Source organism: Micromys minutus, assembly GCF_963924665.1.
Source record: "Micromys minutus genome assembly, chromosome: 14".
Taxonomy (NCBI): Eukaryota; Metazoa; Chordata; class Mammalia; order Rodentia; family Muridae; genus Micromys; species Micromys minutus.
The window spans coordinates 10,303,917-10,319,466 of NC_137983.1; the positions used below are offsets into that span (position 1 = coordinate 10,303,917).

General features: G+C 45.9%; 1 protein-coding gene and 1 pseudogene across 6 annotated transcripts in view; one reads left to right on the plus strand and one right to left on the minus strand.

The window, feature by feature from the left end:
• PALLD (palladin, cytoskeletal associated protein) overlaps nucleotides 1-15,550 on the plus strand; it is a 375,798-nt gene that overhangs the window by 333,727 nt on the left and 26,521 nt on the right. For all 5 annotated transcript variants that reach the window (XM_080928550.1, XM_080928551.1, XM_080928552.1 and 2 more), the window contains 2 exons: nucleotides 5,973-6,647; nucleotides 14,004-14,139. In XM_080928550.1, coding sequence (XP_080784676.1) covers nucleotides 5,973-6,647; nucleotides 14,004-14,139 — 811 coding nt within the window. The remainder of the gene's footprint in view (nucleotides 1-5,972; nucleotides 6,648-14,003; nucleotides 14,140-15,550) is intronic.
• LOC308429648 (COX assembly mitochondrial protein homolog) lies at nucleotides 13,170-13,822 on the minus strand (annotated as a pseudogene). Its single transcript has 3 exons — nucleotides 13,798-13,822; nucleotides 13,520-13,548; nucleotides 13,170-13,422 (listed from the first exon to the last, which is right to left on the minus strand). The product of its transcript is annotated as a COX assembly mitochondrial protein homolog (transcript).

Below are 15,550 nucleotides of genomic sequence, written 5' to 3' on the forward strand. Positions count from 1 at the left end.
ATTCAGAAACCCTCCCTGAACCCAGCTGGCTACTTCCTCCTGTGGAGACTTAGAACCGCACAGATCTAGATGAAAACTCTGTCTCCTTGGAGCCAGCTGCAGAACTCAGCTTTGATGAGCAGCCTCATCCTCCCTTGATGGACCACAGTTCACTGTCCTCTTGGTCTTATTCCTTGTGTTGCAGGAGAGTTAAAGCTGTGCTTTGAGTTTCCCAGAAGTTCCCAGGAAGATTGAGAATTGGGCAGCGAAGTTGTGCTCTCTCTTTCTGTCTCTGTCTCTGTCTCTGTCTCTGTCTCTGTCTCTGTCTCTCTCTCTCTCTCTCTCTCTCTCTCTCCCTCCCTCCCTCCCTTCCTCCCTTCCTTCTTCCTTCCCTCCCTCTCTTCTTCCCTCCCTCCCTCCCTCGCCCCTCCCCCTCCATCTGTGAACGACTTCAAACAGAGATGAACTTTATGAATTGAGACATGAGACTACTGTCTTAACGTTGTGCAAGGGACAGAACTCTGTAAAAGTAGCTGTGTGCTGAGCTTGGCCAGGCCTCTCCTCCCTTGAACCATCCTTTGTAAATTAACTGTGCCCAGCTCTGGCTCTGTCTAGAGTCAACAAAATTTTACCAAAGTCTCAGAATGAATTAAAGATTAAAGAACGGGACATCGTAGCCTCTGCATGTGCTATTTGGCAGTACATGTTAAACACACACATGCTCATTTTCAAGCAGGGGTCACTTTTATCTTGGTTTTACCATTTTCTCATGTGGTATGTTGCGCAAAGTCCACGTCTTTATCCCCACTTAGGGGAACATATTTGAATTCATAATTATTCTCAAACTCATAACCCCCTAAGGCCAAGTAATATGGTCTCATTTGATTCATTTTGTTGGTCTTTTTGAAATTAATTTTTATGGTAACATACAAACTGATGGGTTTCATTATAGAATGTTCATACATGTATGTGGTTGTAGTTGTGATTTACATATTATTTGTGTAAATGGACTTCCCCAGGATCGTGATTTTTTTTTTTAATGCCTTTTACACTCAGCAGTCATGAGGCAGTGCTGAACAAACCACGATGCTGTATCTCAGCCCTCGTGAAGCACGAAGGTATAATTGGTGAAAACTAGCACTGAGAAGCTATAGAGGGAATTTAATCAAAGCTGAGGGGAGGCCTCTTATTTTTACACTGCGCCATTCATTCTATCTGGCAACGCTTGTTATGTAAATAATGCTATGTAGAATTAATTATCCAGAATTAATACACCACCTCCCTCAACTCCGATCCTGACCTAAATTCCATCTGAGGGGGGAAATAAATAGATTTTGGGGGGGAAGGGGGAATACCCAGGGCTCTGATTCAAAACTCTGTCTTCACTGTAAAAATGGCAAAAAACTCTCCACTCCAGTCCACGGCCCTCCTCCTTGTGTCTCATAAACTCAGAAGAGCTATCGTCAGAGATGTCCATCGTCATGTGTGATGGTGATGGGTCTGTCCGCTGCAGTCCCTGGCTGGATGTCGAGGGAGGATGGACGCCACACCCTTTGCATTTGTGGTGCTTAGAGACAGCAGCTCTAGAGGAGCTCACTGTTCTAAGACCGCTGCTCAGCAGTCCGTGGTCTTGCAGTGACCTCTGGGTTACGCCGTCGAAAGTGAAAGAAAATGTGTAGGAAACATATTTATTCTTAAATCGCACATGGTTTCCACCCTGATGGTCTAAAGGGTTTCTCCCGGTGGTTATGCAAACTCCGTCTTTATCAGTGTGAACAGGGGACAGCTTCCTACTACCCACTGTTCCCGGGAGACATGGTGGGATTTGCCGATGTACCTAAAGTTTCTTTTTCTTATCACTTATCCTGAGCATGGGCATCAACTCTCCAGAGAACAGAATGCTAAGCAGTAAAAGTTGCACATCTTTTTGCAAATCTCTTTATTACCAAGTACTGGGAGAGAAAGACCTAGGGCAAGATTTTGTGAGCCAGTCTCTCACATCAAAACTACATTAACTGTCAGGATCCATTGACCTTGATACTTCCCCTGCAAGGAGCCACAAAGGGGAGAAAGACGCTGGGAGGGAAACATGACCCCAGATATATAGTTTTTAATTACAGAGAAGGCCAAGGTTCTTCTGTGCTGGCCTGCTGGCTGTTGTGAACGAATCAAAGGGCAGACACAGATTCTGAACTCACTCTAACCTGGAACAGCCTGCCCAGCTTCTCCTGTTTGTAAATGGGCCATGACAGGTGTTTAACAGAAACTCTGGGTGGTTTTATTTCCTGCAGTATTGAACCTTTGAGAACCTTAGGGTGTGTTTACAGTGGGGAAGCTCTTAGAGGTTTTGAATTGGGGGTGTGGCAAGGACGGGAGAAAAAGGAAGTTGGGGGAGAATCTGATGGCTTGCTTGTGTGTAAACCAAAGATTTGAACACTGCGGCATTGAAAACCTGGCTGTGACTAAGGCCTTTTAGAGGCCTATAGCCCAGCTTTTCTTGCATAAGCAGGATTTACAAAAAGGTAAAGCTTCATCTTCGGAGGAAAGCCAACAGGATAAAGGGATGGGAAACCAGATGAGCCATTTTTTCAGAATGACAAACAGCTTATGAGTAATTTCCAGAGGGCACGGGCAGATTTAGCTCTCTGGTATCTCTGCTCCTCTTTGCCTTCTTGTGTCTGTGAACGCCAACTTCCATAAAGGTTACCCAGTGAAAATGGAGACAGTGGTTTAAAGTGGAACGTTGCATTGTCATAGAATTCTGGTGTCAAATCCATCTGAGGGCTTAAATGAAAACAATGTCCGAACAGGAATCAATTCAGAAACTTGAGCACTCAAGTGGCTTCCTGGCCCTGCCTCTGGTTCCTGCACCTTATGCTCTGAACCCCAGCTGAAAGGGGGGGGGGGGTGATAACACTCCTGGGAAAGTTCTTCCTAGCTCTCCTGATAACACAATATTAGCCAAATCACTACATTATTCTGAGGGACGGGTGCCTTGGCAGCTCCCAGACCATCGAGTTAGCAAATGTAATTCTTTCTCTTTAATTTTTTTTTCCAAATAGCCTGTTATGGCAGAAAATTAATGACAGGGGTGGACGGGCCTTGAGGCAGCTGGTCACTTCATGTTTCCCGTCAGGAAGCAGAAAGAAATTACCCAGTCCTTCCCTGAGCAAGACTGCAAAAGCAGTGTAGGTGGTTCTAGGAAGCCGTTCCCTCATCTTTGACAGAGGCCTGTGGTCTCCGGGCCAGCCCAGCGCCACCCAGCTCTTCTTTGCTGACCAGACCACACTTAAATACTCGTCAGACACCAGACACGTCTGTGACTCTCTTGCTGCTGTGAAGAGTAAGGCTGACAGAGGAGGGGACAGTACCTCTGACAAGAGCCACCAGGTACGATGTCAGCCAAACGGTGTGGGAGGATCTTCCGTCGCCTGGAGCCTGAAGAACTGTGGAAGGCAGGAGACACAGAATGGCTTTGAGGAAATGGGAACAAGATCCAGGGTAGCGGCTTTCTGCAGTTGGTGGGTGGCTTTTACAAGTTCTATTCCTAGTCTGGTCCTAAACACATGAAGTGGGCGCATATGTGCCAAACAGTCTACCAAACCACACAGACATCTGGAATGTCATGGGAGTGGCAAGTCTCAGCCGTGGTTGGGCTGCTTTTTCAAACACTCAAATCAAGTTCAGTAGGATCCCAGGATCCCACGAAGTTTTGTTATTAAAGATCTCTGATGCCTTGAACTGATTAGGAATTGAGAGCCTTCTTCTCTTGGTTGCTCTCGGTTCTCCAGAAATACTTCTCTGCCTTTCCGTGGATGAAAGTGTATCAAAGGCACGGGAAGGAGGTTAGAATTTGCCATGTCTCTACGTCTAATGGCACCTGATGACAAACCTTCAGCTTTTTTGCCTGTTTTATTCTTGTTCTTGCTTTGAGTTTAGCGAACCTTCCTCTTTGAATGCCTGAGGATAAAAGCAAACAAGCAGAAAATCTGCTGGCATTTTCTTTAGTGTGTGTGTGTATATGTGTGTATGTATGTATGTATGTATGTATGTATGTATGTGTATGTGTGCATGTATGTGTGTATGTATGTGTGTATATTTGTGTATATATGTATGTACATGTGCATATATATGTGTATGTGTGTATGTGTATGTATATGTGTATGTGTATTATGTATGTGTGTATATGTGTGTATTATGTATGTGTGTATGTGTGTATGTATGTATATGTGTATGTGTGTGTATGTGTATGCATGTATGTGTGTATATTTGTGTATATATGTATGTGTATGTGTGTATGTATGTATGTGTGTATATGTGTGTATGTGTGTATATGTGTGTATGTGTGTATATGTGTGTATGTATATATGTGTGTATATGTGTGTATGTGTGTATGTGTATGTGTATATGTGTATGTGTGTGTATGTGTATGTGTGTTTATGTGTGTTTGCATGTATGTGTGTATATGTGTGTATGTATGTATATGTGTATGTGTATGTGTATATGTGTGTATGTGTATGTGTGTATGTGTGTATGTGTGTATATGTGTGTATGTGTGTATGTGTATGTGTGTATGTATGTATGTGTATGTGTGTATGTGTGTATGGGTGTATGTATGTATGTATGTGTGTATATGTGTGTATGTGTGTATGTGTGTATATGTGTGTATGTGTATGTGTGTATGTGTGTATGGGTGTATATATGTGTGTATGTGTGTATGGGTGTATGTATGTATGTATGTGTGTATATGTGTGTATGTATGTATGTGTGTATGTATAGACTGGTGGCCAATGCTCCTGGCTCTCCACCTTAAATGTTGGGACTAGGGTCTTCTGCCCTGCCGAGCCCAGAGCTCATCGTTTCTCCTTGCTATCTTTCCATGACCCTGACTTTCTGAGTGCATGATTCCATGTGTGCCAGCTTCAGTGTGAGTTCCGGGGATCTGAACATGAATGCTCATAGTTGGCACAGCACGGTGTTTAGCCGTGAGCCATCTACTCCTACCTTGCCCCATTTTTTTTTTTTTTCGGTGTTTAAAACTGAGGTAAGGGTGCTTTCTCGTAAAACTGTCCCCGCTTAGTCTGCTCGTTTGGACCCAGCTTCTTTTTGAAGTCCCTTCGGCCAGCCTGACTAAACAAAACAAAGTAGATGCGCAGTCATTCGAAACAAGAAAACCTTTGAGTAAAAGAATGGGGTTCCAGCTGCTCGGTGACCTGCAGCTGAAGAGATGGCCTAGCACACAGGAGGTACATGGTATGTGTTCACGCAAAAGCATCCATACATCCATGAAGATAAATCTCACTACAGCTGAGGATAACTTCGGACACTGGCTCTTCCCAGCTAAGGGAATTACCAGTCTGCGCTACCACACCCAGTATGCTTTGCTCCTTGAGACAGGTTCTTGCTCTGTAGCAGAGGATGCCCTCAAGTCTTTTTTGATCCTCCTGCCTCAGCTTCCCCCCCCCCCCATCTGTAAACACACCACTTCTTTGCATCCCGTTTTAAGGGACAACCTCAGCTTGTCATATTATGAGTGCTCAGTTGATGGCAGTGAAGGAGCCAAAGCAGATTAACTGAGATCTATAAAAATAACTCGAAGTGGCTTTTGTTTTTAATTTTAGCTCTCTTGTTTGGATGAAATTTTTTCCCCTCCTTCCAAATTGTCTACAAATGGCTTGGGAACTAATCTCCAATGTTTTTCCTTAATGCTTCTTCTGGTTCTGTTACAACATGGCTGTTGGAAATCAGACAACAGCTTCATCATAATCAGCAAGCTGGTCTTGCTCATCTTTCGCTGAGCTCAGTTTCCTTTTTTAACTTTATGTTCTTGGGTTGGAGGGTGCCGGTGAGTGCAGTGCTCTGCGAGGCCAGAAGAGGGCGGCTGAGGGCTGGCTGTGGTCAGGCTCCCACGAGAAACTGGGTGTGTGCGTGCTTCTCTCAACCTGGAATGAGTCCCTTCTCTGAAGTTGTCGCTTGTCTCTCTGTGTCCCCAGGGATCCCCTGAAGCTTCAGCAGCTGCAGAACCAAGTACGCCTGGAGCAGGAGGCGTGCGCCTGGCCCCCGGCGCCCCCGGGTGTCCCTTGCAACAGCAGCAGCGGCAGCAGCAGCGCACCCCCGTCGCCGCCTTTCCCTCCACCGCCACCAGCCTTCCCTGAGCTCGCGGCCTGCGCGTCGCCGGTACCTTCGGAGCCCATGAGCGCACTGGCCTCCCGCGCCACCGCCATGCAGTCCTCTGGCTCCTTCAACTACGCGCGCCCCAAGCAGTTCATCGCTGCGCAGAACCTGGGTCCCGCGTCGGGGCTGCCCACGCCCACCTCCAGCCCCAGCTCCTCCAGCCTGCCGTCGCCGCTGTCCCCCACGCCCAGGCCGTTCGGCCGTGCGCCCGGGCCGCCTTTCGTGGAACCCGAGGCCATGTGGGGCCCGTCCTCGCCCTCACCGCCACCGCCGCCACCGCCGGTCTTCAGCCCCTCCGCGGCTTTCCCGGTGCCCGACGTGTTCCCGCTGCCACCGCCGCCGCCACCGCTGCCCAGCTCCACCTCGCACTGCGCCTCGCCCGCCCGCTTCGGCTCCGGCCAGACACCCGCAGCCTTCCTCAGCGCCCTGCTGCCCTCCCAGCCGCCGCCTGTCGCAGTCAACGCCCTGGGGCTGCCCAAGGGCGTCACCCCCGCGTGAGTGACACCTGCGCTACACAAGCACACAGGGATACCCAGGAGTTCCTAGGGAAATCTGACATCCCTCCCTTTATATCACCCCATCCTTCAGATGTCACACCAGCAGCCAAGTGGCAATAAGTTACCATTAAGGGGCTGCCATTCTCTTCTGAAGGCAGCTGTCTAAAAGTCTCATCGGCAAACTCTCCACGGTGCCACCCATAAAAGTGGCCTTCACCGCCATTTATACAGCATTTATACAGATCACATTATTTCATTTGAGTACCTTTCTAAGAGATGTCCTTGTCCCACTAACATAACAGGACTCCACATATTTGATAAACTGAAATGGAATGTCTTGTCTGACTCCCAAACCCATACTCCCACCACCAAACTACGCCCTAGTTCAGCTCAGTGTTATACTAGATGAGTTTTGTGTGTGTGTGTGTATGTATGTGTGTGTGTGTGTATGTGTGTGTATGTGTGTATATATGTATACATACGTATATATGTGTGTGTGTGTGTGTGTGTGTGTGTGCGTGTGTATTAGTGTTTTAGAAAGACTAAACATAATTAAAAACAATCCTTAAAAAGAGCTAGCCAGAGAAGGGGAAACCATGCATGACCACCTTAGCTATTTTTCTCTTGCTGTGACAAAACACCATGGCCAAGGCAATTTACAAAAAGAAAGAACGTAATTTGGACCACATTTCCAGAACGGTAGAGTTCGTGTTCATCACAGTGCCTAGGGCATGGATCAAGCAGGTAGGTTCGGTGCTGGAGCTCACATCTTATTCACAGCAGGAAGCAGGGAAAGAGACTGGACCTGGTATGACCTTCGAAACCTCAAAGCCCACATGTCCTTCCACAAGGACATACCTCCCCATCCTTCCCAAACAGTTTCACAGCTCCCACTCTCAGACAGACAACCTTGAAATTCTTTAAAATCGTTTGAGATGAGTTATTTACAGAAGCACAGTAAAAACCTTCCAGACAGGCCCCGTGTAGGTGTTGACAAGGTTTGTTGGAACAGAGTGAGTAAAGGCTAAGCAGGCACTTTTTTCCCCACAGCGTAGTTTAAAAACAAGGGAGTGCAGGCTTGGGGTGTAGCTCTTAGTGTGCACCAAGTCCCAAGAGCAGTCCCCAGCACTCCTGTGATCTCACCATTCAGGGTTAGACAAAAGGAGAGCACCAGCTTAAGGTCATCCCCCACTAAACATCAACCTTGAACCCAGCCTGGGGTGGATAGGGGGCTTAGATGAGGGCCTGAATCATGCCCAGGAGTCCGCATAGTAAAAGAGATAACGGGCTCCCACTGATTGCCCTCTGACCGTCACATAAGCATCTTAATATACAGGCTCACCCATAAGTAAACAAACAAAAAAATGTAAAATGAAAATTTTAAAGAGTGAATGTTAGTAACGAGCAGGCTGGAACCTGTGTCTTCATTCTTCCTACCGAAATCTTTCTGCAGAGTTTGCCAGATGCCCAGAGTCAAAGCAGGAGCAGAAAGCAGAATTTATTTTTATTCTTAGTTTAAAGCTTCCCGTGGTTGGGATATAGTTATGCTACAGTGAACACACAGCCTCTGCTGGAGCTAGCCTTACCCGGGGAATGGCAGCGACTTGTTTTGTCTCGAGATTTCTAAATGTCGATTACGTGAGTTTTATGTTTGAAATCTGGCTTCTTCTCAAATCCCAACTGGAAGCATTCGAGAGTGAGTGTGTCAGTCAAAAAGTAGATTCCTATGGTAATGATGTGACCACAGCCCCTGTTGGAAGTTGAGTCAGAGAGCTTGCCTGAGGAAAAATGTCCTTGCCAGCTTTCTGGTTTGGGCCTTTATTTTGCTGGAAGAAAATGGGGCATTATCTGTTACAAAGAGGCCTGGAACCATTCATATAGAACTTAATCAGCGTCGTACTTCAAATGCCCTATGTGGTCACGACCTTAACCATCTTGACAGAGTCAGTGGTCCCCGCTGAGCCCCGGATTTGAAATTCTTCCAAGCTTGCCCTTCTGAGGGCTTGCCTCCTGTGACAGGACATGTTCATTGTCACTAGTTGCCCGTGTCACCGTTAGTCTTTGGAGCCAAAGTGTAATTATTACCACAAAGAGTCTAGACATTCCTAACATTTCTTTAGTGGAGAAGCCACGCTGATTTGTGCTGGTGGAACCTGTACCAAGGAATTGTCAAGCTCCGTGTCACCCGATAGTAGTGGCAGATTTTAGGGCTCAGATCTGTGACATCCCAGTAAGCCATGACTGTGTTCTGTCTGCCCTCTTGTCTAGAAGGAATTTCCCCTCACTTGAAGAAGCCGTTCTTGGGGTTTGATAGAGGAGGCTTGGTTTGTTGTTTTTTGAGACAGGGTCTGAATATATGGCCTAGACTGTCATGAAACTGGTGAGCCTCCTGCCTCTGCCTTAAGTGCTTGGAGTTAAGGAGTAAGATGCCCACTACATAATACTGATAAATGTTGGAATTATGGAATTGACTTGTTAAAAATCGTGGGGAATTGGAAATATTTTTTGGAGGGGGTGTAGGCAACAGGCAATCTTTCTTATACTATTGAAATGATAAACGCTTGAGAGGCAGAGACCACACCAAAATAAATGAGTTCTCCATGTAATATCCCAGAGCAGATATCCTAAGTCCAGTACACTGGGAACTGTTTTCTAAGTACCCACTCTCCAGTAAAGACAGGTCCTGCGTGTCCCAGACAACTGGATCAGTCTCTAAGCACCAGCTCCCCACTCCTGCCGTTTAGATGGTCTCTTCTGTCCTTGGCATTCACCGTCTCGTCCCTTTGGTTCTTGTGTGTGCCGAGAGCCCAGGCCGTACGTAGCATAGTAGGTCTGCCCCATTCAGGCTTCCTGTCATCAGAGGCTGCTCATCCATGTAGTATGATTCGACCCTGCTGCTCTAGACCCTGATGCTCTAGACCCTGATGCTCTAGACCCTGATGCTCTAGACCCTGATGCTCTAGACCCTGCTGCTGTAGACCATGATGCTGTAGACCATGATGCTCTAGACCCTGCTGCTCTAGACCCTGATGCTGTAGACCATGATGCTGTAGACCATGATGCTGTAGACCATGATGCTCTAGACCATGATGCTGTAGACCCTGCTGCTCTAGACCATGATGCTGTAGACCCTGCTGCTCTAGACCCTGATTCTCTAGACCCTGCTGCTCTAGACCCTGCTGCTCTAGACCCTGCTGCTCTAGACTGTAATGCTCTAGACCATGATGCTCTAGACCATGATGCTGTAGACCATGATGCTCTAGACCCTGCTGCTCTAGACCCTGCTGCTCTAGACCCTGATGCTCTAGACCATGATGCTGTAGACCCTGCTGCTGTAGACCATGATGCTCTAGACCATGATGCTCTAGACCCTGATGCTCTAGACCCTGATGCTCTAGACCCTGATGCTTGGGCTGTGTAACAGCTGGAAACCACGTGCATGCGCAATTCACTTACAAGTGTTTGGCCATCCTCGGTCTTCTAGGTGACTTCAGAAGCTGCCTCTTCTGTTTCCCAGGCTGTGACAAAAGCAGCACAAAGCTTTCTTCTAAAATTGTGTGATATTTTTATATCCCGAGTTTGTCCTTTTCACGTCTCCTGGTTTCGGATGGTGTGGCGCGTGTATTCTAGACCAAGGAGGGAAAGAAGAGGAAGGCAGACATGTAGCTGGGTAACACATAGCATCGCTTGTTAGAGAAACATCTAGGTGTGTGCTGTGGTGAGAAGGAACAGCCATAGTGGGGAAAAGAAACCATTTATGAATACATCAGCATGGTAGACTTGTGAAGGACACAGGCAAGCTGCATTACCCTTGGGATCATCTTAGGTATGTTTTCCCAAGGGGACATTAAGGTGAAAGCTAATGACATCACTGGAAAATAGCCTGTGTAGAAAACCCAGAAGACTGTGAGTATGTTTCTTAAGTAGCTGCATGGGACTGAAAACTGAATCCTAAATCATAATTCCTATGACCTTATTGGTGCCATAAGCAAGTTTGCTTCCTGTTTTCTGCCTGTTCCCCCCTCCTTAAATCTCAAGATCACTTCCCAGTGAGCATAACAAAAGTTAAAGAAGCCATGGTTTTTGTGTTTCTTTAATGCTTAACTCTAGTGTTCAGGGGCAAATTGGACTGAACTAGATGGGCCTGGAAACATGGGTTTTATTAGATTATTTTCTAATAATCTATTTATTTTCCACCATAAATATCAGGAGACTCCGGTATAAGCAGATGAAATACACAGGGTTTGCTGACTTGCAGAACAAGGCTGGGATGAGACAGTATATTTCTACCAGAGAGAGAAGGTGTTTCTCCCTTTCTGTACTCTTTTAGAGATGGGAGTACAGAAGCTACTCCTCCCACTTCCCATCCACACCTCTTAGTGGCCCTGGGCTGTCACCTACATGCACTTAATTATCTAAGGCTTAGAAGAATGCAAAAAGCTCAGCTTGTCTTTGAACTAGCATGGGGCAGGGGGATTGCCTCTCTAAGCCAGTGCACTGTGGTTGATAGGAGGTTGTCTTAGGGTTTTACTGCTATGAACAAACACCATGACCAAGGCAACTCTTATACGAACAACATTTCATTGGGGCCGGTTTCATCCAGGCAGGCATGGTACAGGCAAAGCTGAGAGTTTTACATCTTCATCTGAAGGCTGCTAGCGGAAGACTGGCTTCCAGGCAGTTAGGATGAGGGTCTTAAAGCCCACACCCACAGTGACACACCTACTCCAACAAGGCCACACCTCCTAATAGTGCCACTCCCTGGGCCAAGCATATATAATCCATGACAGAGGCTGACTCTCTAAGCATTCAGAATCAGGAATGTTCAAGAAGGATTCAGAGAGGTGTGGACCATAGGGAAGAATGTCTGCTGGGAAGACGAGGTGACAGTCCCTGGATAGGTGACATCATTGGTGACGCATGTAGGGTGTGGAGCAGTTCCAAGGTCTTCACGGTTTCTGCTTGCATGCTTCCCAGTAAGTTAAACAGGTCAATAAGAAATCAAAAGTTGGTAAACCCGTTACCTGTTACCGTAGTCAGCCATGGTCAGTTGGGTGATGCTTTGCCACATTTGCAGTAAGCTTTCTATTATTATTATTATTTAGAGATATTCTACTGAACAAGACATATAATTTATATGTATTAGTAATAAACCCAAACATCCATTTCCCGTATCCCTGAAACCCTTCAGCAGCTGTGTCACTAACTGTCCCCCAAGCTAACCACGACCCTGAACCTGTCAGTTGATGATGAAATTCTTCTTTTTTATAGTCTTTCACATGTCTCTGTTTCCCTGAGTCTGTTTCTCCAACCTTCACATGTATCAGAACCACCCAGAGAAGTTATTAAATATAGACTTCTGGACTCCAGCCCAGAGTTTCTGTTTCTACAGAATCAGGTTTGGAATGATGCTGTAGATCCGCCACTAATAGGTTCTTTGAGTCCCAGTGAGCTGCTGCCCCCTTTTTAGTACGAGTACTGTATACATTCTTCTGTAACTTACTTTTTAATACATTTTTTGTAAACCTCAAAATTCAATTATGTTGAATAGGGTGGTGATGGGCCATTCACTTTCCATTTTCCGTAGTTCTCCCCTCTCTTGTTGATTTCCACCCACTGAGCTAATCAAAGAAGAGGCAGAGAAATAGGAAGCAGTTTGTGGAAGACATCACGAGTCCACACCCATCCAACACGCAGCATTGGCGTCCCCTGGTGCACAGTGCAGGAATTGCAGCAGCCCTCAGAAAAACCTTGCTGCTGTGTTACTGACTTGCTGTAGGATTGAAGGCTACCATCCATCTTAGTGTCGGTCATAGCCCTCTTGTGTAAAACCACCCCCAAAGGCCTGATAATACCGGCTTACACTGGTCAAATAGCACTCGTGGTGAAGGGGGGGTGGTGTGTAACAAATGTGACTTGGGTTGAATATCCCTAATGTGAAAATCCAATTTCTGAAACCCTTCCAATGCACACTGTTTTGAGCAATCACATGATGCTGGAAGTGGGGATATCCCACACATGTTTTCCTGTGAGGGGTTACACTAAAGAGTTGGGCACAGTAAGAGTTCTGCATAAAATGCCCCTTACATTAGATATATAAAATATATAAGAATCAATGAAGGATTTTCAGTTTTTAGACAGTATTGTATGTATGGTCCGGGCTGTCTTTGAACCTGTTATGTAGTCAACAGTGATGTTGAACTCCTTCCTCTGTGACCTCCAACTCCTAGTGCTGGGACAGCAGGAATTACACACCCAGTCTTACCCTTGTGCTGACTATAGAAGCCAGGTTTTTACGCGTGCGAGGCAAGCATTCTACCAAGTAAGCTACTTCCCTATATCTTGACCCCCAAATAATCCTTTTAAAAAAATATTTTATTTCATTAAAAATTTCAAAAAATTTCATTAAAAATTTCAAAAAAAAAGTATTTTCATGATTAATTAGGACGGGCAAGCAGTGTTTCTGGTTTACATTACAAATGGCTTGCGTAAGATGTGACTTCCTGACTCGCCATTTGCCTACATGTTTATGGGAAGCTTCTGTGGCCTTTTCTTGATGGGAACTCCGGTTTTTCTGAATCCTTCCCTTTCCTTGAGATACTCCAGTTTGCATTCTTCATAGAAGGCTGGCTCATGATAGTGAGCCCTTAGACAGTCTCTCAGTGCAGAATTCTCTCCCGGAGTCCTTGCTACATCTAGCAAAATCTTCATCTTGTTCAGAACACCGTTCTCTGGCCTTGATCAGGACATCTTTCTCAACATGTCTGAAATGCTGCCAGGTCCAGCGCCATTTCAGAGGGCAGGAAGCGGCAAGAAGGGTGGGCTCTGAGGCTCAGCCTGACAAATGATTCTATTCCTGTATCACTTACACTGAGGCTTATAATCCTGTCTGGATACACTGAATTACGAAGGACCAGAAATTTAAAAAATCATGAGAGGAATTTGTCTTTTTAAAATCCTCTTAACAATCATATGTTGCATTCATTTTTTATATATTTTATATATATATTTAGTAAGCAACTTTAAGAAGCTTGCCCAGGATCAAAGCTGAGTATGTTTAAGTCTCATAGGAAGACACATTGTATTTTCATTTCATGATGCTACTCCCTAGGACTGGAACACAGGCCTTCCCTGTCTGTGGCTTTACCTAGCCACTGAATATGCTCCCTCATGTGTCTGCACCTTCTCCAAGACCGGGTTCCAGTTAGTGTTTCCTGAACTGGAGGCGTCTTCTCTTCGTATGGGTGGCTGGAGATGCTTTAAAAAGATTAAGCTGAGTGGGATCTGTGCCCTCTGTTGAACGTGAATGCCAACTTGGACTTGACACTACTTCCTTATGCTTTTGTTGTGCAGGGGGTTTCCAAAGAAGGCCAGTAGGAGCGCTAGGATCGCCTCTGATGAGGAGATCCAAGGCACAAAGGATGCTGTCATTCAAGACCTGGAACGGAAGCTTCGCTTCAAGGAGGACCTTCTGAACAATGGCCAGCCGGTACGGATGGGGGAGGGGCTGTAATCCCAGCTCCCACTAGCCAGATCTCTCTGGTCCACTCGGGCTCTCGTTCATAAGACTTGTACACCAGACTGTCGTTGGCTCTGAATCTCCGCGTCCCTCTTAGTGAGCGGGAGAGAAACGGAAGTGCTGATGGCAGCAACTAGGGCTAACACCACAACAAATGATTAATGACACTGCCACAAAGGACCCACAGAGAATCCACCCTAGCTAGGTGGCTCCTCTGGAGGAAATAGGAAGGTGCCCTGGGATGGCTAGTACCCAGAAGCAGAAACAAAGGACGGGAATAAAAGGCCTCCGCCCAGGATAACCTTACGCTAGAGAGCCGCTGCTTGGATTGAGCTAGCCTGTGACTACACAGCTGCTGCTCCCACGCCTCACACTAATGCCTGTTCCACTGTCTTGTTCCAAGTTTTAAAGCAATACTACCACACTTGACAACAGAAACTACTTATGGTTTAAGGCTGTAGGTTATTGACTATGACCATCAATCTGATGGGAAACAGATGGTCATCCACTACTTAAATTTTCCATAGCTGAGTTTGTTTGCTTAATCTGTTTGTATCGTCTCGGAGTTTTTAAAACGCTGGGAAAGGCAAGCAAATTAGATAGGCTGAACATAGGAGATGAGTCTTTTCTGGTTTTTATCATGAAATACCAGAAAAATAAGCTTGCACAGAACCACCTCAGATGCCTTTTCAGAACACAAAAATGCTCTAGGTTTGTGGGCCCTTTGATCGTGAAATGACGCGTGATTAAGGGCTCTTTATCTTAAGAAAGAGGAAGCTTCTAGTGAGCTCCGTGATGCTTCATTTCACTGAGTCCTGAGGCTCTGCAAAAGAGGAAAGTATGTGACCCCCACCCCAACCAGTGATTGCACACACCCTGGATGTTTTCCCTGATTCTGTCAACAAACGCTGTTGGAAGATTAAAACAGATACTTACGGGAATTTCTTTTTAGCCAGGTGAGGGCATCTCTCCAGCTCCTCCCCAACACAAACTATTTTTTTGTTTAACTACTCCTTATGGATGAGGATTCTCTTGGATTAAAAACAAAACCTCTATAAGGTATATTCCAACCATATTATTGGTTTCTATATATTTTATAACAAATGCATGTATATATTGTTTATATGTATCTGTTTAGCAGTAAGTAAACATTCATAGTAAAGCTTCATTTGATAGAAAATTGAAGTTCCTGTTTTTTAAAAAGGCACTGTCAAATAAATTGTTTGTATCATTCCAAAGTATTCTGTTACTTATTTTGGCTTCTGTGGATAAGGGCTTGTGTGTCCACACTGCTCAGTGACACCGAAACCAAACTGTGACGTAAGATTGGCCTCTGGGGGAAGCAGGAGCGTTTTGGTGAAGGAGTGGGTACCCAGTTGCT